The sequence below is a fragment of the Rhinolophus ferrumequinum genome, chromosome 21, assembly GCF_004115265.2.
Source record: "Rhinolophus ferrumequinum isolate MPI-CBG mRhiFer1 chromosome 21, mRhiFer1_v1.p, whole genome shotgun sequence".
Taxonomy (NCBI): domain Eukaryota; kingdom Metazoa; phylum Chordata; class Mammalia; order Chiroptera; family Rhinolophidae; genus Rhinolophus; species Rhinolophus ferrumequinum.
Window position 1 is genome coordinate 22613767 of NC_046304.1, and position 19342 is coordinate 22633108.

Genomic DNA, 19342 nt, shown 5'->3' on the forward strand with positions numbered 1-19342 from the left:
GAAGAGGTTCTAGTCCTTAGGGGCTTTCGGAAAATGGAATGGGATGTGTGCAGAAGCAGTGAGTCCCTTATCCCTAAGGTATGCAAGTCAAGGTTCGGGAAAGACTCGGCAGAGATATGGTGGAAGTGATTACAGCTTCCACCGAGGGCCAGACGTTGTAGCTATGTGACAGCAGACTCCCCAGAGTAGTCTCGAGTTTTGAGTCTAGTGCCCAGGCTAACTTACTCCCCTGCTTCTCCTACTGCCAGGCCCAGCCTAGATGGTGGCCAGGGGGACAACCATTGGGCCGTAGGCTGACCCTCTCCCTCTTCCTTCTCCCCCTCTGTCCCAGGGTGAAGGCCAAGAAGGGAGTGACTCTTCTAGGCACCAAGTCACGGAGTGGCCAGTGGCACGTGACCTCAGAGCTGCTGACTGGGGCAAAGCACTCAACAGCCACCGTGGATGTGGCCTGGGCCCAGGGCACGCCCCTGCCCCCGTGGTGAGCCAAGGTGGCGCCTCTGCCCACCTTTTCGCTGGACAGGCACCTGGGATGGGGGAATTCTTGGTGAATGAGGCCAGGCTGGAGCTTAGTTTATGGGGACTCTGAGTCCAGGCGGGACACCTTGGGTAGCTGGAAAAGGCTCAGCGGACCCCAGCAGTCAGGCTACCAATGAGGACTCGGGTCTCCACAGGGGATTCAGAGCTCACTGGCTGCTCCCAGCCCTTCCTCCCCAGCTCTGCTTCCTTCCTCCCCCTGGCAGGGAGGGCCAGGGGCCCCTGGAGATCCTGCAGCTGGACTTTGAGATGGAGAACTTCACCAGCCAGTCGGTTAAGCGGAGAATCATGTGGCACATTGACTACCGCGGCCACGGCGCCCTGCCTGACCTGGAGCGGGCGGTCACCGAGCTGACAGTCATCCAGCGGGATGTGCAAGCCATCCTGCCCCTGGCCATGGTGAGCAGGCCAGGTGACCGGGCCAGCGATGCACAGTCTGTCATGGGTGCATGTGTGACAGGAGTGTGCATGGCTGAGGGTGCACATAGATGGAAGCACGCGTGTGTGTGAGCCAGTGCCTGAGTGTGTGACTGCCTCCTGAACCCAGGTATGCCCATATAAAGGTGAGTGAGTATGTGTGTGCGTGTGCACTCGCAGGAGGCAGGCGGGCCTCTGTGCCTGCTGCTGGAGTAAGACAGCAGATGCTGAGGGGGACAGAGGCAGGAGAAGACACCCATGGAGGGGCCACTCAGGAGAGGCTTCCTGGAGGAGGTGGCCATGCAGTTAAACCTTGAAGTTCACATGGGAGGAAGGGCTCATACAATCAGAGAAGATGAGAGGGTGTTCTAGACAGGAGATCATGAGGACACACGTGTGGCAATGGGAATGTGAGTAGTTTGTTTAAAGGAGCAGTGGATTTGGGAAGAGTGCCTTGGGGTGATAAGGCTGGAATACTCGTCTGGGGCCAGCCCAGGATAGCCAGGGGGACATGGGGCAAGCGCAGGGACATCTGGAATGGCCAGGCAAATGTGTTGGACTTGACTCTGTGAGTCCTGAGGATCATGGAAGTGGTTGAGAAAAGGTGGGAGGGAACGGGGGAAGGGTTGTTTTCTGGCAGCAGAGTGAATTAAACCGGGAAAGCTGCTGCAGGAGTCCAAGCGAGCAGAGCAGCTGAGAAGGTGTGTAGCTGGGTGGATGCACCACTCTGCACGTGTGTCCAGGTGGCCCCATGGGGAGGATGCACAGCTGAGGAGTGTTGGGGCCTTGACTGGTGGTCCTGGGAGAGCAGTGGTCGGCGAGCAGCCCCGCTTTCCTCTGCTCCCTACAGGACACGGAGATCATCAACACAGCCATCCTGACTGGCCGGACGGTGGCCATCCCTGTCAAGGTCATCGCCATCGAAGTGACTGGCCTCGTCCTCGACGTCTCCGCCCTGGTGGAATGCGAGTCTGACAGTGAGGACATCATCAAGGTGAGCTTTCTGGAGGTGGGGCCCCTGGCACGAAGCCCTCAGACCTTTGAGGGGAGCAGAGCCCCAAGCCAGAGAGGAATTCACATCCCAGGCAGGTGCTTCTGGGTAGGCAAGAAGACAGGAAGGCGGGGACGGGAGTGGGGACGAGCTGCAGGTATCCCACGTCTATGCTGTGTGGGGTGAGGAAAAGCCCTGGGTGCTGCTCCACCAGTCCTGGAGGACTGCCTGCAGGAATGGAAAAGAGACCGGTTGGTAGGCCGAGGGGAGAAGGCGGCGTTGACAGCTTGAACTCAGTCCAATCTGGCATGTCGTTATTGAGTCCTTGCTGTGCAACGGACACTAGGCAGGACAATGGGGGCCAGGGGGTGGACCCCTCAGACACATTCCCTGAGCCAAAGTACTGGTTCCCAAGTGGAGGAAATCCAGCACAGGGAGGAAGCTGCCAGAAGCATGTGAGTTAGGCCAGGAGTAAAGCTGTGTAAGGAAGGATCCACTCTGGGCACACACAGCCCACCTCCTCCAACTCCCGAAAGTCCTCCCTGAGCTCTTCCCCAGAGGACTCTGGGCTCCGGGTCCTCCACAGCCCAGCAAACAGGGCATTGATCTGACTCAAATGGCCCAGTTTGCCACCTCCCCAGGGGGGCCTCCAGATTTGCCCCTTCCCCTGGCTTTGGACAGTGGTCAGAGGTAGTGGGAGCAGGCAGAAACGCGGGAAGGTGTCCAGGCCTGGTACCTGGGGGTGGCTGGGTTGTTTGCTGTGCCAGCCTCCAGCAGGTGGCAAATCAAATGATTTGACACTGGAATCTGTTCCCGGTTCCTGTGAATTCTTCAGCTTGAAGGAGAACGGGAGGAGGGGGTGTGGGTGTCCTCCCCCTCCAGTTCCCTGGGGTGCATGCTCTCTCTCTCCCCATGCTCTGCCCTGGATCTCTCCAGGTCTGGGGAGCCTGCGGCTCCCCTCATCCTTCCCCCCGTCTAGGAAGGGCACCTTCCAAATGAGCCGGAGCAAATGCCTTGGTGCCACACCCTCATCACCTCCTGGGAGTGGAAACCTTCTCCAGGCCCCCGGGGCCCTCCACTGGCACGGGAAGAAATGGGCCTGCTCCCAAGAACCCAACACCTTCCTGCGCTGCGCATGCTGCCCCCTCCCACCCTAGCCCCAGAGGGACCAGAGCAAAGTCGGGATGGCCTCGATACCAAAGGGAATTAGCAAAGATTCTACATGGAATTTGTTTTTGTTCTCAATGAAATACACTCAGGTTCTTTATGGAGTTTGCCAATATTCTAAATGGAACTTGCCAGGCTTCTGATGGAATGCTTTGCCTCCTGACGTGGGAAACGAGCATTTCTGGCAGGGCTGCCGTCCCATTTCACCCACCCCTCTGAGATGATTAAGAGAGCTAGCAGGAGTTTGGGCCAGTCCAGGGGCTCGTCTCCATAGATGAACCGTAGCCCCCGGACCCTCCCCACCCCACCCCCACAGTCTGCAGGGTATCTGCAGTGCACAGGCTGCATCCAAACATGAGGGCATCCCCCACGGGCATGTACCAGCAAGAGCACCTAAATGCATTGCACACAGTGTTCCCTCCAGGGTGTGCCAGGTATGCACGTGGGCACATTTGACACGCACACCCATCTGCATCTGCTCTGAAGTACTGGCAGCGACACTTCTGTGAGTGGGCACAGGTATCCACCCAGATGTGTTTAGTGGGCATATGCTCAGCCCGGAAACCGTTAAGGCGCAAGTTGGTATCCAGGCTGCATTTGCAAAAGCTGCAGCCATTGGTGGCAACCATCCAGTGTGCTTGGGGTTCTCCGGTCCTGATTTTTCCTCTCCCCTTCCCCTCCTTCTACCCCTGGCTAAAGCAGCCCCCTTGACAGAAATTAACTACTGCCCATTTTCCTGGGGCCACGGGGCCAGAGGGGCCCCGGGAGGAGCCGTGGACCTGCCACTCAGCCCCCCGCCCCTCCACCTGATGTCCTCCCTGCACAGTCGAGCACCCGTGTCCTACTCAACACAGGCTGCTCTTCTCTACTGTGGACGATTTTACCCACTAGACACCTGCTCGAGAGCCCAGGCAGTCATGGGGTGGGGGGAGCCAGTCCTGAGGACCTGCAGCCTGAAGGCTCCTTTAGGTGTGGTCTGCCACGTCGGAAGCAGCCCCTTTACAAAAACATGTGCATGTTGACTCCTTGTCAGGGAGCAAACACCTCCCACAGTGGCCCCTAAGAGAGGATCTCTGGAAAACGAGAATGGAGGCGGGGACACCCTAAGCCCACACCTCTCAGAGGAATTAAATTAGATGCCTTCTCCCACCTCGCCCCTCCCCTTCAGCCTCATGTGACTGGCACTCTCTCTCTCCAACAGCCTTCTGGCCCTGCTTGTCAGACTGCAGTCCCCTGCACTGCCCCACAGGAAGACCTGTAGGGCAAGACATGCCAATCAACCTCCCTCCTCCTCCAGGTATCCAGCAGCTGTGACTACGTGTTTGTTAGCGGAAAGGAGTCTCGCGGGTCCATGAACGCCAGGGTCACCTTCCGCTACGACGTCCTCAGTGCCCCCCTGGAAATGACAGTCTGGGTCCCCAAGCTGCCCCTGCACATCGAGCTCTCGGACGCCCGCCTCAGCCAAGTGAAGGGCTGGAGGGTACCTATCCTCCCCGGCCGGAGGTACAGCCCTTCCACACATGGCAGATACTTGAAACACTCGTGGGTGACACAGCCCTAGTACAGAGTCTGATCTGCATGTGTATATAAGGCGCTAGATGTACACAGTCTGCAGGTCAGTTGTGCAATCATCAAACTTTTATTGAGCAACTACTGTATGCCAGGCATTGACAGGTGCTTGAGATATGGGGGAGTGTGGCCAGTGCCTGACTCATCCAAGCTCTGGGTCTATCAAGGAAGCCATCATATATATGCCACAGAGCATAGTGGACACAGGAAGCCCTATGTACAGGGAATTGATTGGCAAAAAGGAGAGAACCACCTCTTCCTGCAGGAGAAGACAAGGCATACTTCCTGGAAGAGGTGACCCTTGAGCTAAGTCTTAGAGGACGAGTGGAAAGGAGTTGACTGGGGAGCAGGGTGAGACCAGTCAAGCAGCAGACAAAATGGAGCAGACACAGCAACGCAGCAACGCCTGTATACACATGCCCCAGCCTGCGCACACCAGGGGCACATTTGTGAACTAATCAGCCAGTGGGCCCCCTCTCTGGGGTGGGGGGGCAGCTTCACACACCTGAGTGCCCATCTTTGAGGCCTGTACATGTGAACTCAGTGCACCCCACTCACCCACTCATCACTGCTGGAGAGAAAAGCCAGCAGGGAAGAGTGGGAGGGGTGGGGCTAGGGAGAGAAGCAAGTAGCCAAATGAGAGTTGGGCTTGGTTTAACTCTGCAGAGATTCGGAAAAACAAGGCAGTGTAGACCAGAGCCTCTCAAACTTTACTGGGCACACAATTTACCTGCCTAGCCTGTCAAAATACAGATTCTGTGTGATGCTGATGCTACTTTGAGTAGTGAGGACGTAGTAAACTCTGAAGCCCGTCAGCCTGGGTTTAAATCCTGATTCTGCTATTTACTAGCTGGGTAACCTTGGGCTACTTACATAACCTCTCTGTGCCCCCAGTTTCCTCATCTGTAAAATGGGCACAGTAACACTTCTTCAAGGGATTGTTATGAGGATTAAATTAGTTCCCTCATAAATTGTTATGAGGATTAAAAGAACCCTCTGTGTGAATGAATATTCTGATGGCTTGATTCTCCTAAGCACTAGAAAAGCAGTTGTTACACCCTTTACTCTCTCTCTCCAGAGCAGTCTTTCCTGACAGTTAACCTGGTTTTCTCATTTTTGGCAATCTGGATAGGCTGAGAATTCCCCAAATCATCCCATCCTGGTTCCCTTTTGCTCACCGGTTCTTCCCTCAATTTATCTCTCTCCTCTTGCATTTTACTATAATGTAAAAAGTAAGAGAGACCCAGGCTGACATTCTGCTTGGAAATCTCAGCTAAATAAATACCCAGGTTGGTCACTTACAGTTCTGCTTGCCACACAGTGTAGGACACAATTCAGCCCAGCTTTCTGGCACTGTGTAACAGGGATCCCCTTTGCTCCAGCTTAGAGCTGAGAAAAGGGCCTGGGGCACGCTTAGCGCTAAAAGTGTGGCAGCACTCGTCAGGATTTGACGCCAGCTTTTTGCAGGCATGGGTGAAGCCAAACAGAGGCCGTGAGGGACCGGGGTGGGGGTGGGGGGTTTCTAGGAGACAAAGGTGCTTTCTAGGAGAGAAAAGTCTGGGACTCCTGCCTCTACATTTGTCAGGGACAGAAAGAGTGAGCCAGGGAGAAGGCTTGCCATTTGCACAGCTTCCACCCACAGGAGCTGGGGAGCAGCCAGCAGAGTGAGAGGACGGGAGGGAGGGGCTTGTGCAAGGTGAGGTGCCCTGACCCCTGCCCCCACCCAGGTCAGCCCGGGATAGCGAGGACGAGGACGAGGAGGAAGAGGAGCGGCGTCAGAGCGCCAGCCGTGGCTGCACCCTGCAGTACCAGCATGCCACTCTGCAGGTCTTCACTCAGTTCCACACGATGTCATCCGAGGGCACCGACCAGGTGGTCACCATGCTGGGCCCGGACTGGCTCGTGGAGGTCACCAAACTGGTCAGCAACTTCATGCGGGTGGGTGACCCCCGAGTGGCACGCATGGTAGACAGCAGCACGCTGGCAGGCCTGGAGCCAGGCACCACCCCCTTCAAGGTAGGCACAAGGGCAATGCCGGGAGCCTTGTTTACCTGTGGGTGGAGGACACAGACGTTCCCAGGACAGGATTTCCAGGGCTTCAGCCTCTGGGAGCAATGCCAGCCAGGCTCTTTCCTACCTGCCCCTCTGCCTGAACTTCCACCTTCAGAGTTCCAGGTCCTTCGGCTTCCCCCTTGGCTCTCCCTCTAAGCATTACCGGCCGTCTGAACCTTGCATTGCTCAGTGTGGTCCCTGAGAGCAGATGAGGGGGAGCAGGTGAGAGGGCGCCGGCAGCCAAGGGGCCAGGAGAGGGAGTTCCGCGTCTAGGAACGCAACTCTGACCTTCCTCCTTGACAACTGGGTGCCTGGCTAGAAATCCTTTACCTAATAGATGGTAAATAGTGACTCCATGGGCTGGAAGCTGCCTGCAGACCTATTTGTTTGCAAAACAATTGATCCAACATTTAAAAATTGGGAAGGTTTTCATTTTTTAGAAATACAGATTTCTGGTTTTACAAACTATGAATCTGACAACACTGGGCCTGCTTTCCCACCTGGCAAGAAGCTGCGAGAGTCAATACTAGTGCATTTCCACAGTCGCCACCACTCCCTTTTGTCTCGCTGACATTGAGGTTGGAATATCGATTGCTATTTATCACTGTGCAGGGCTATTGTTTTCCTTAAAACTCGGCCCATCCTTCTCATCCGTGCTCCTATGAGCCCCTGACCCTTGCTTGTCCCCTGGCCCCTGGTTCCCAGTTGCAGACCTAAGGCAGAGCCTCCCAGCCTGCCCCATTCCCTGGGCCTGTCTTCCAGCAGCACTGGGATTCCTCCCTTGTTGGTGATCCTGGGGTGCTGCTTTCCTGGCCCTCACCCACCCCTGCCCTGCTCTGCCTCAGGTGGTGTCCCCACTGACGGAGTCTGTGCTCGGGGAAACACTGCTGACGGTGACAGAGGAGAAGGTCAGCATTACACAGCTGCAGGCCCAGGTGGTGGCCAGCCTTGCCCTCTCCTTACGGCCCAGCCCAGGGAGCAGCCATACCATCCTCGCCACCACGGCCGCCCAGCAGACCCTCAGCTTCCTCAAGCAGGTAACTGGATGCCCAGTCTGCCAGCCCTGGGGCTTGGGGTGTGGAAGGACTTTCAGGCTCTGGCCTGCCCTTGTGCCATGAGTCCCCCAAATTAGAGCTTTAGGTAACGGAAGATCTAGCTACCCCCATGCCCTGCATACCTGCCCCACCCCATCCCCCTGCCATCTGCACAGGGCGTCTGGCCAAGGTCTCGCTTCTGCACCTGCCGCCCTGAGACATTCTGACTGAGGGTTCCCCCTCCCCGATTCTCAGAGGGCCCATCACCTCTGCCTCCACCCCCAGGAATTACCCTCACCCATCTCAGCCCCCCACAGACATACCAGGGCACTAGCTACAGGCAATGGTGGAAAGGTGACAAGTGGGAGCACGCGGAGTGAGAAGGTGGGCGTTGAGCACCAAAGCAGGAGTCGGGACTTGTGCTGTGACCCAGGCTTGTCTCTGGGCCCTACTTCCTCATCTGCAGGGAGGGCGATTCTCAGAAGGTATTAACAGACACAGAAGACTAGGGTTAGGCACGTGTTCTCAGTCTCCAAGTGCCTGATGGGGAGGATACCGAGGTCAGGCATAGAGATGTGGGTTACGCTTGCAGCAAAAGGGACCTGAGTTAGACCCAAGGCAGAACTTACCTTTAGCTCATCCAGGGGAGAAGGGGGAAGTGGGCAAGGAAATTCTTGAAGCAGTAGGAGGCTCTCACGTGCCTTGTACGCTCCTCACAATCTCCAGAGGAGGACTCCCGCTCAAACAATTTTCCCTGAGTACCTGCCACCTGCCAGGCACGGTTTCAGCACTGGGAATGCTGTAGGGCGCCAGGACGCCTTGGTCTCTGCCCTCACAGACCTCACTCTCCAGCAAGGAAGCCAGCCAGGACTAGCTCTCTGACTCCTGTCCCCTTCTCCTCCTCCTCCAGGAAGCCTTCCTGAGCCTCTGGCTGTCCTACAGTGATGGCACCATGGCCCCACTCTCCCTCTACAGCCCCCGGGACTATGGGCTGCTGGTGAGCAGTCTGGACGAGCGGGTGGCTACTGTGACCCAGGATCGGGCCTTCCCGCTGGTGGTGGCAGAAGCCGAGGGAGCAGGGGAACTGCTCCGCGCCGAGCTCACCATCTCAGAGAGTTGCCAGAAAACCAAGCGCAAGAGTGTTCTGGCTACGACTCCCGTGGGCCTGCGGGTGCACTTCGGGCGGGAGGAAGAGGACCCCACGTACGACTACCCGGGACCTAGCCAGCCAGGGCCGGGTGGGGGCGAGGACGAGGCCCGAGGAGCTGGCCCACCAGGCACGGCGGTGCCCCCACCCAAGGCCCCGGGCACTGCCAGTCCAGCCGTGCTGCCCACAGAAGACTTCCTGCCACTGCCCACGGGCTTCCAGCAGATGCCACGCGGGCTGACGGACCTGGAGATCGGCATGTACGCCCTGCTGGGCGTCTTCTGCCTCGCCATCCTCGTCTTCCTCATCAACTGCTTCGTCTTCGTGCTGCGCTACCGGCACAAGCGCATCCCGCCCGAGGGCCAGACCAGCATGGACCACTCTCACCACTGGGTGTTCCTGGGCAACGGGCAGCCTCTGCGGGTGCAGGGGGAGCTGTCGCCGCCCACTGGCAACCCGCTGGAGACCGTGCCCGCCTGCTGCCACGGCGACCACCACAGCAGCGGCAGTTCGCAGACCAGTGTCCAGAGCCAGGTGCATGGGCGGGGCGACGGTTCCTCCGGTGGCTCCGCCCGGGACCAGGCGGAGGACCCTGCCAGCTCACCCACCTCCAAGCGCAAACGGGTCAAGTTTACCACCTTCACCACGCTGCCCACAGAGGAGCTGGCCTATGACTCGGTGCCCGCCGGTGAAGAGGACGAGGAGGACGAAGAGGACCTGGGTTGGGGCTGCCGGGATGTGGCTGGCACCACGCGGCCCGCTGCACCCCAAGATCTGCACAATTACATGCGCAGAATTAAAGAGGTTGCGTAAGGCGTCATCCCCCCACGGGGAAGGCTCTGTGTGGGGCACAGCCAGGACTCCGGCTCACACTGACCCAGGGCGGCTGGCTTGGATTTTATATGCCCGGCCCCCTGCAGCTTTGCTCTGTGCGGGTGGCCGCCTCCCTCATCTGGTCTTTCTCACGGCCTCACACTCTTACCCTCTTCTGCCGCAGCAGGTCGAGGGCTCCTGCCTCCGGAGCTTGCTAGGAGGAAGCAATTCCAGCCCTGATTCCACCTTTTCCAAACGTCCCCTCTTAGACGAACTGCCTGCCCCAAGAGTGAGGCACGGAGGCCAAGCTTGGGGCCAGGTGGGCTCACACTGTGCCCCGCCCCTGTCTCCCATGTCCTCTGTGGTCCCACTATGTGGGGGGGTTCTGGGGGGTTTTGTGTCACTAGCTGCACAAAGACTTTTCTTAAACCACTATTCAGGGATTTCCATCCTGTAGGGTGGGGAGGTGGTGGCTGCCTGCCCTGCTAAGGATCTTGCTGTGGACAAAATATTTGGGATGTGGGGGGACACTTGTAGCATCTTCTGGTTTTGGGGGTCCTCCCCAGTCCCTTCTCACGACCTGGGAGCCGACCCCAGAGGGGTCTGGGGCCAAGCCGGGCACCTTCCTGAGAGTTCAGGACTTCCTCTTCTGCCCTCAAGGACTGCGGGCAGGAACCTAAAGGGGGCGGAGTCCTCCGTACACCCCCAGCCAGGCCACGCCCACAGCGCCATGGTCAGCGTGGGTCCCGGGAGGCCTGCGTGCTTCCCACCCACCACATAGCAAAGTCCACACTTCGCCTTAGCCGCTCCTGCTCTGCTGACCACTCCTTCCCTCTCTTCAGGGACAGCCACCCATTCCCCCCTGACCCCCCCAGGAAACGGATCCAATGGGAAGGGGAGAGAGGGCACCAGGGAATGCTGTGAAGAACCTTGGGATGGGCAAGGAAGAAGGGAGCGGAGCGTCTCCCTCCCCCATCCCACAGCCACTTTTCTCTCGGGTTTTACCCACCACTGTGTTGGATTTTTCTTAAATAAATGGAGGCGACCAGACTGGAGGTGGGGGCTCCCGGAGAACAGACAACACGGTGGCTACTCTGTCTCTTCCTGGCGTGCATGAGCACACACACACACACACGTGTACACACACGTGCACTAAATGACATGAGATGGAAACATCACTGAGCCCAACTGCAGCCCTTCTCTTCCTCCTCCAACATCCAGGCCCCTTAGACGGCTGGTGCTGTGGAGATGCCCACATCAAAGCATGAAGGCTTTGCTGACCCAGAAATGTGCCCTTACAAAGAGGTGCCTCCTCTGGGAGTCTGCCGTGATTGGCTCAGGAAGGAGGGGCCAGCCTCAGGGCCTCCAGAGAAATGCGAGGAGGGAGGGGTGCGCGGGGAGAGGGAACAGAAAAATAAGAAGAGAGGTGAGAGAGGATGCTGAGCACGCCTGAGCTCACTTGTTTCCTTCACTGCCTTCAGCCCTCCTCTCAGAGGAGCTTCCTCTCAGGAAGGCCTCCTTTCTCCATGGATTGATGGGGAAAGGCTGGTGGTCTCCATGGCAGGAGCCAGGCAGTAGAGATCGAAGGCTGTGGGGTGTGCCCCTCCCCCCCAGAGGGCCGTGGGCTGGGCCATAGCCCTTCACAGGCACACCTGGCCTGTGTATGCACATGGCCTCTCCTGGCCCTGGGAGACACTCCCAGGTATAGGCAGCCCCTGGGAGCACAGAAGCGCCTGGCCCAAGGGGAAACCCAGCCAAGGCTGCCTGACCGGCCTCCAGTGCCCTGCACAGGTGGCTACAGCAACCACCCGGGAAAGGGGAGAGGAGAAGGCACAGCAACCGGCATCTATTGCAGAATGGACCAGGGGCAGGACCAGCTGCACTGGCACCTGGCCCAACATGCTCTTGCCATCACGCAAGGACACCTGCCTTCCATAGTCCTAGCTGCTCAACTCATCTAGCTGGGGGCGTGTAAGGATTCAATGATATCAGGTGTGTAAAGCTCTCTGCACGGTGTCCAACTGCAGACACAACTCCTAAGACAGACCCTGGCACATAGCGGTTCTCCACTATGGAGTTTCCCACATCCAGCCTTCATTTTCAGGTAAAGTGTGGGCCTGAAAGGAAGACTAGAGATTGGCCAGCTCTGCCCAAGATGTGCTAGCAACAACGAATGGGTATGGCTCAGCAGCAAGGAGGGAGCTACAGGGAAGCAGTGCCCAGGGCAGAACCAGTGGGGGTTCTGCCTGCCAGCTCTCCAGGACACGTATTCAAATAAGCCCTGCCAGTGACCTCCCAGAGGGAGGTCTCAGTTCTCTTTCTTGATGCACGTGACTAGAATCGGCAAGTGCTCAACAAATGTTTGCTGACTAACGTCCAAACAAACTAAAAATGGCTTTCGCACGATTCCACATTTGGGGATTTTCTATTCTCTGCCGCCTCACCACTTGATCAGTGTGGCAAATCACAAGTTCCAGACAGATGCAGAGGACATAGGTGTGAGTCAAGGCAGAACGAATATTCCAACTTGGATGTGTGTGTGTGGGAAGGGGTGCCTGGGAGGGCCTGTTGAAACATGGATCCATTAGTTTATTCAACACACAAAGCTCCTATTATGTGCTAAGCCCTGACGGGGAGTATGGAGGCAAAACCCTGGGCCTGTCCCCAAGGAGCACCAGTCCCACAGAGAAGATGGACCAGTCAGCTGGCCACGGTCATCTGCGATGATGGATGCTATCCATGATAGTTTTGCCCTGGGTTGGTGGGGCACAAAGGAAGTGCGGAGACAGTCTCAAACTGAATGTCCTGAGGGTGGGGTCAGAGACATTCCAGGGAGGGAGGATGGTGGGTGTGACGGCCTGGAGGCTGCTCGCCTGCCATGCTTCCTCTTCACGCCATGTCTCTGCACTTGCTTTCCCCATGCCTGGAGTAGGAGTCCCTGGTGATAGGGAAACACAAACACATATATGCAAAGATATGGAGGCCAGAGGGAGTGGGGGAGGGGCTCAGCATGCATTTGGGAGTCAGGCTCAGACTTCTCAGAGGTCCAGCTCGTTTCCCTCTCCCTGGGTGAAAGAAAGAAGAATTGGAGGGGCAAGGAGACCCATTAGGAAGAGGCTGCAGCAGCAAGGATGAGGGCCAGCACGGTGGGAACAAGAGAGCTGCAGTTTTCAGCTGCAGACTTTGCCAACTGCATTACCCCACATGGGAGGGGGTGGAGAGGACACGAGCTGCTGCTTGACGCCAAGACCTCCTTTCAAACAAACCTCAGAGACCAGGCCACTCCGGGGGAAACAGTAGATGCTATGCTAACAGTGTGTGTCAGCATCCAGACTTTCACAAACAGGGCAATGAGGACCCAGAGAGGGGAGCCATTGGCCCAAAGTCACACAGCCAACTAATGACAGAGACAGCACCCTGCCTTGCCTCCCCGTCCTGTCATTTGTGTCCCTTTCTCTTCATTCCTCACCCCCCTGTCCAAATATGAGACTTCAGAGGCAATTGCTAGAAATGGCAAGTCCTGACCCCCGTGGAGTTCAAGAGGGAGCAGGCTTGGAGGAATGAGGCGGGACATTAAGTTAACAGCCACTCTGGAATGGCCCTGGCCCTGAACTCCTCTTTAAAAATGTGTCTTCAACCCCGAAAAAATGAATCGAGGGACCTTGTAAAGAATAGTTATTGACAGAGAGTTGCTCTGGGAGCACGGGGAACCAGGCCCATGAATCAGCTTGCGAGCAAAATGAGATTTCTCAGACAGCCAGGGCCAGTGAAGGCAGAGGCAGAGATGTGGAGAAACCAGAAACCGCCTGGAGCCTGTCCGCACACAGGTGCTCGCTTCCCTGCCCCACGTCCACACTGCCAGCTCCCCTCTCCGCACCAGCCCTGGACACGCCTCCATGCCTATCTTGGACAAATACTGACAGGCACCTCCAATATGACAGTCACTGTGCCTCACCCCCTACGAGGAGGCTTTGGGGAGAGGGGGAGACGTCTGGGAGCCAAACTGAGAAAAAAATGGAAAAATACAATAAATGGGCCGGAAAAGGAAACTCGCATTTGAAGGGATGAAACTTCCCGAGACAGGTGAGCAGGGCTTCCTGGGGTCTGACTGTACCCCAGGAAGATCATTTGCTGTGTGATCTTCAGCCAGTGCAGCACGAGCTCTGGACCCTTGCTTCCCCATTTGTACAAACAGAATTCACCACTACTAGGTAGTATCCGCTGACCTCCCCGTAGAGGCCTCACTGTTTCAATGCCTGTATTGCTAACAAACATCTAGAGACAGAGAAATCACCACTCCCGTTTTATAGATAAGAAGACAGGAAGACAGAGAGGGCAAATAACTTGCCCACGGTCTCCAGCTTTGACGTGACCTGGCGGGCAGCTATAAACCTACTCCCTTTCTGTTACATCCTGAAGCAACAGTGGCAAAGGAAGGGGAATGAGGTTGGAGACTTTCGGAGGTGTAAAGGGGATCGGGAGGGGCCTCCAAAGATGAGATGTGTTCAATGATGGAGGTGAGCTGTGGGGTCCCCATTTCAGGCTTAGATCATAGTGTTTGAGGCAGATGGAACAGGGAGCATTCTAGCCTCCCTGCCATTGTTAGAGGGACCGTACTCCCTCCCCTACCGGGAATTCCATCCCCAGCTGACTGTCACAACAGACAACCATCCGATCCTCTCTTCGTCACCCTTTGAGCAGAGAACCAGCAGGGCCTTTTCCTGAGCAAGGTGCTGAGCTGGGCTAGTAAGGAGAGCTGGCAGCACACGCAGAGATACCCAGCATAGGGAAGTGGGTGTGCGTCGGCATACCTGCCCTTTCCCTTGGGATACTGGCTGTCCTTTTAGCCTCTGGGGCCTAAGGAAGAGAAACTGAGAAGCTAAGGCCATCCCCTCTACCCTGACCCCTGCCATGGTAGCACAGTGAGTGCTGATTAAATCCTTGCCACAGATCTGACAGTGGCAAGCACAGGGGAAGGAAGATAATTAAATCACTAACATTTACTGAGAGCTCACTACATGCTGACCACTTTAGAGCCATCATTTCACTGACTCTTCACAATAACCAAGTAGCGTAGGTGCTATTATACCCATTTTACAGATGACAAAACTGGGCCTCAGAGAAGTTATATGACTTGTTTCATGCCACACAGCAAATACCGTGATTCCCCAAAAATAAGACCTAACAGGAAAATAAGCCCTAGCATGATTTTTCAGGATGACACCCCCTGAGCATAAGCCCTAATGCATCTTTTGGAGCAAAAATTAATATAAGACCCGGTCTTATTTTCGGGGAAAGCAGAGCCAGGATTCAAACACTAGGTTCCTACAGCTCTCCTCAGCGGGGATCTGGAGTTCAGAGAATCCTTCTGATGCAGTGGCAAGAGCACCAGGCTGGGAGTCCAGGGGCTTGGTGGGAGTTCTCACTCTGCTATTGACTAGTCATGTGGCCATGAGCCTGGCACTGCCCATTTCTGCAACAAGCCAGGACTCCCAGCTAGATTCCAGGGGCCAGATAGTCCCTCTAGCGCCTTCAGTCCTGATGGTTCCTGGGTGTTGAGGTGTGCAGGCCTGGGCACGACCCCGCCCTGCCAGTTCACACCCCCTCACTCCCCACCCTTATGGGTCTGCTGTGGGGTACGAGGCAGGGATCACAGCGTCCGTGGCCCTCGGCTGTCCAAGCTTCGCCATCTCAGCCATCCGTTTTTTATTTTATTTTATTGGGGGAATATTGGGGAACAGTGTGTTTTTCCAGGGCCCATCAGCTCCAAGTCGTTGTCCTTCAATCCAGTTGTGGAGGGCGCAGCGCAGCTCCAAGTCCAGTCGCCGTTTTCAATCTTCAGTTGCAGGGGGCGCAGCCCACCATCCCATGTGGGGAATTGAACCAGCAACCTTGTTGTTGAGAGCTCGTGCTCTAACCAACTGAGCCATCCGGGTGCCCTTCCGGAAACTCAGTGGCAGCTCATTGTCTTCAATCTAGTTGTGGAGGGTGCAGCTCACTGGCCCATGTGGGACTCAAACCAGTAACCCTGCTGTCCAGAGCTCACGCTCTAACCGCCTGAGCCACCGGGCCGCCCTACCATCCTTTTCTTGATGCTGCCATTGGCAGCTGCTCCCAGCGGTTTAGGATTCCCCATGTTGTGGCGTGGGGGGGCGCTTAGTGAAGGAGCAAAGCAAGGCTGAGAATGATGACTACCCTTGTTGTACCAGAGCAGCAGTGAGTCTCGGGGCTAAGACAGAGCTTGAAAGCCCAAGCCGTCGATCCCCTGCCCACTGGGAGCTCCCAGTCTGATGGAGGAGACCCACATTCTGTTCCAGGGGAGCTCCCAGTCTGATGGAAGAGGAACAGGCCCTCACCCACAACAGCTCTCAGTTTGAGGGGGGAAACAATTTACCTGCCCGTGACAAGTACTAGTCTGATGGGGGAGCCTGACCACCCCCTGAAGAAACGACATCATGCATTCAGAGAAACATTCACACAGGGGCACATATGTGCACAGTAATCTATGCATGCACTTAGCTCACAGAGCAGAGGAAATAAAGTAAATGTGGAAGCCAGGCAAATGAAAGGCAGCCTGCAGCCGGGTTGTAGGTTACGTTGCGGGGAGGGATTCGGAAGAGTCTACCAGATGGCTGGGAAGTCAGAAAAAACTACTTAAGGATAAGAGGTGGGATGGATTTATCCTGGCTGGAGGGATGGAAGCTGCAGAGGCCTAGAGGAGAGGAGTGGGTACAGGGAGGAGGAAGTGACACTCCCTCAGGTGACCCTGGAGAAGCCCCGGGCTGCTGGAGAGAGGGCTCTCCTGGAGAAGCCCAGGAGAGAGTCACAAGCCTTGTCACTTCTTGGGAAGGGACAGGAGCCTGGCACACAGGGAAGACATCCAAATGAGGGCCAAGGGCTTGGCTTCCCGTCCCCTGGGCATCCCCCCGCCTTGCAGTGTGACCTGGCATGAGTCTGTGGTCCTCCTCTGTGAGACAAGGGATCTGGACGAGATATTACATGAGGGCCCTCCCCAGGCTGACTCTCAGTCCCAGGTGGGAGCCTAGCCATGCCCCTTCCTCCGGGTGGATCCGAGCATAGGAGTCATGGTTCCTGATAACCCTTCCTGGGTGCTGAGCGGAGCTGGAGCAGAGTAGGTCTCAACGCCGGATGTAGCCCCCAGCCCCCTGAGCGGGCAGCTGTAGGGCCCCCTGAGGAGCCAGGCCATCAGGGTTTCAGCCCCAGTTCTGCCGCTGCCTTCCTCCTTCCTGTGTGAGCTCAGACAGCCCCCCAGCCCTCCTTGGAGATTGTCAGTACCCTTTCCCCCAACCTTCTGTGATTCCAGAATGACTTTCTCCTCCAGTATGAAAGTTCCCAACAGGACTTCCTGTGATGCAGAGGCAGGGGCCCAGGGGCCGCTCCCTGTAGCTTCTCCCAAAAGGAGGGGCCCTGCAACTAGGAGAGTTGACAGGAAGCAAAGGGAAATCGAGCAGGGCCCTGCAGTGGACCTCTGTGCCCCATCTGCAGTGCAGCTCTGCAGCCCGGCCCTGGCCTTGAATGTGGACTCCACTTGCAGACCCCACCTGGACCTGTCAGGGAGGAGGGCCGGTAGAGGGTTGTAGATGGTGAGAGGTGGTAAGTGAAGGAACCCTCTTGCCGCTAGTCTCTCTGCCTGTCCTTATCATGTACCCTTTACTTCCATCTGGACACATACACTCCAGCCCTCCAAGAGGCAGAGACAGTGGAGCCCGCCCCTCCCCTGGTGGGAGGCAATTCATCAGTGTTGATGGGAGCCGGGACCCTATGGGGGCCTCCTCCCTCTCACACACTTGCCCACAGGGTCCTCCTTCCAGTCTGTTCCCCTCCCCCTCCAGGCTCTCTTCAGATTCCAGACGCCCTGCGGGATGGCTGTCTAACCCTGGTGGAGCGGAGAGAGGGGCAGAGTTAGCCCACTGGGCAGGGACCACAGCCCTCAGGGAGGGAAGAGAGGCGGCGGGAGCACAGAACACGACAACAGCTGCAGCTCCTCCAGGACAGCTCCGGAGATGCCAGAGCCACGGGATAACCTAACCCTCCACCCCAGCAAACCCTGCTCCAGGAGCAGACACAATAAAGCACCAGATGCATCCAGTGATTAAAGTGCCGCCTTGATCAGATGCTGAGGACCCGGACTGTGGTGGGCGGCCGGGCAAGCAGAGCATGCGTGACACCTTCCTGACACACACAGGGCACACCTCACAACGGCACAGTCTCCGAGCAGCCCCACTCCTTCACCCCTGCAGGCACATGTCCCTCCTATACACACACACGCACACGCATACACGCACACGCACACGCATGCACACATCGTGCACGCACATATACTCTCCGTATATGCACACACACGCACGCATGCACACCCGCGGTTGGAGCCCTACAGCTCCATTACGGCAATAACCAGAAATAGCTAACGCTTGATCACATTATAAGGCACAGCCCTCACAGCCTGCCCACCCCACCCAGAGGGAACACGGAGGTTGCAGTGCTGGCGGCCAGGCCCAGAGTTGCGAGTGAAGGATGGATGGGTGGGCCCAACGGAGAGGGGCAGGAGGAGAGCCAGGCGGCTCTCTGGCTCTCGTGTACTCATGGGTCCCTAACGAGGGGGCTGCTGCCCGGCTGCACAAATCACCTTCAGGGGTGGGTGACTGGACAGGAGCTTGCTGGAGAGTGAGGTCAGGAGCGTATTTACTCCATACTTAAAACAATAAATAAGTAGCCTCACTGCACTCCGAAAATACCCATTTGCATGCAAGCCATCACTGAGTTAATTACACAGATTCTTATCTGTTCATTAAAACAGACTGGATGATCCTCTGTTTGGAAACACTTTGCAGTTAAAGGGACTATGTTATTAACACTAATGAAATGATTTATTTTGGACCCGTGCCTGGTGAGGTAGAACCTGGGGCCAGATGCCCTCATTCTGGGCGTGTGCCCTGGTTCTTGGGCTGACACTCTTTGCCTGGAAGCCAGAAGACTTCTGGGAGGAAAGGGACAGAGATCCTGGAGAGATGCATAAAACCTCTCCTATGGATGGAGAGAGCCCCAGCTGAGTTTGGCTGGAAGGAAAGGGCACCCCGGGTGACACAGGCTCAATCTGGCTTACCTGGGGAAGGCAGCAGAACTGATTTCTCCATGAGCTCTGTTCCCTGAAATGGGTGTACAACAGCATCTACTTCATACGGTGCGTGTGAGGATTAAATGAGTTACTGCATGTGAATAACTGAAAATGTCCAGCCCACAACTCACCCTAATAAATGCTAGTTATTATTTTACTGTTTTCCAAAGCAAACATCTTTCCAAGGACAGATGAATTTTCTAAAGTGATGGTGACATAGATATGTGGTCTGATTCTCCATGTGGCACTGCTCTTTTTTTTTTCAGCTTGGGGTTTAGGACTTCCCTCTTAGAGGGAGTCATCTCTCTGGGTTCCTTTAACAATTTGGAGGAGAGATTGGAGGTCCCCAAAATAAAGATATTGATGTTTTGCTAATTTGGGGCAGGAGAGGTTCAAGCAATTCGTTTGACAACCCCATAGAGATCTGACTCCAAGTTGGTGTCATGATACCTACATTTAAGACATTCTTCAAGACAGACCCT

The 19342-nt window shown here is 56.3% G+C and overlaps 1 protein-coding gene across 1 annotated transcript in view; it reads left to right on the forward strand.

Annotated features, from left to right (window-relative positions):
- Positions 1-10795, forward strand: part of TMEM132E (transmembrane protein 132E) — a 53610-nt gene extending 42815 nt beyond the window's left edge. Inside the window, exons 3-9 of the mRNA XM_033091648.1 lie at positions 332-478; positions 741-933; positions 1802-1945; positions 4407-4612; positions 6406-6694; positions 7576-7767; positions 8675-10795. Of these exons, the coding sequence (XP_032947539.1) occupies positions 332-478; positions 741-933; positions 1802-1945; positions 4407-4612; positions 6406-6694; positions 7576-7767; positions 8675-9724 (2221 nt within the window). The 3' untranslated portion in view covers positions 9725-10795. The remainder of the gene's footprint in view (positions 1-331; positions 479-740; positions 934-1801; positions 1946-4406; positions 4613-6405; positions 6695-7575; positions 7768-8674) is intronic.
- The last annotated feature ends 8547 nt before the right edge of the window (positions 10796-19342 follow it).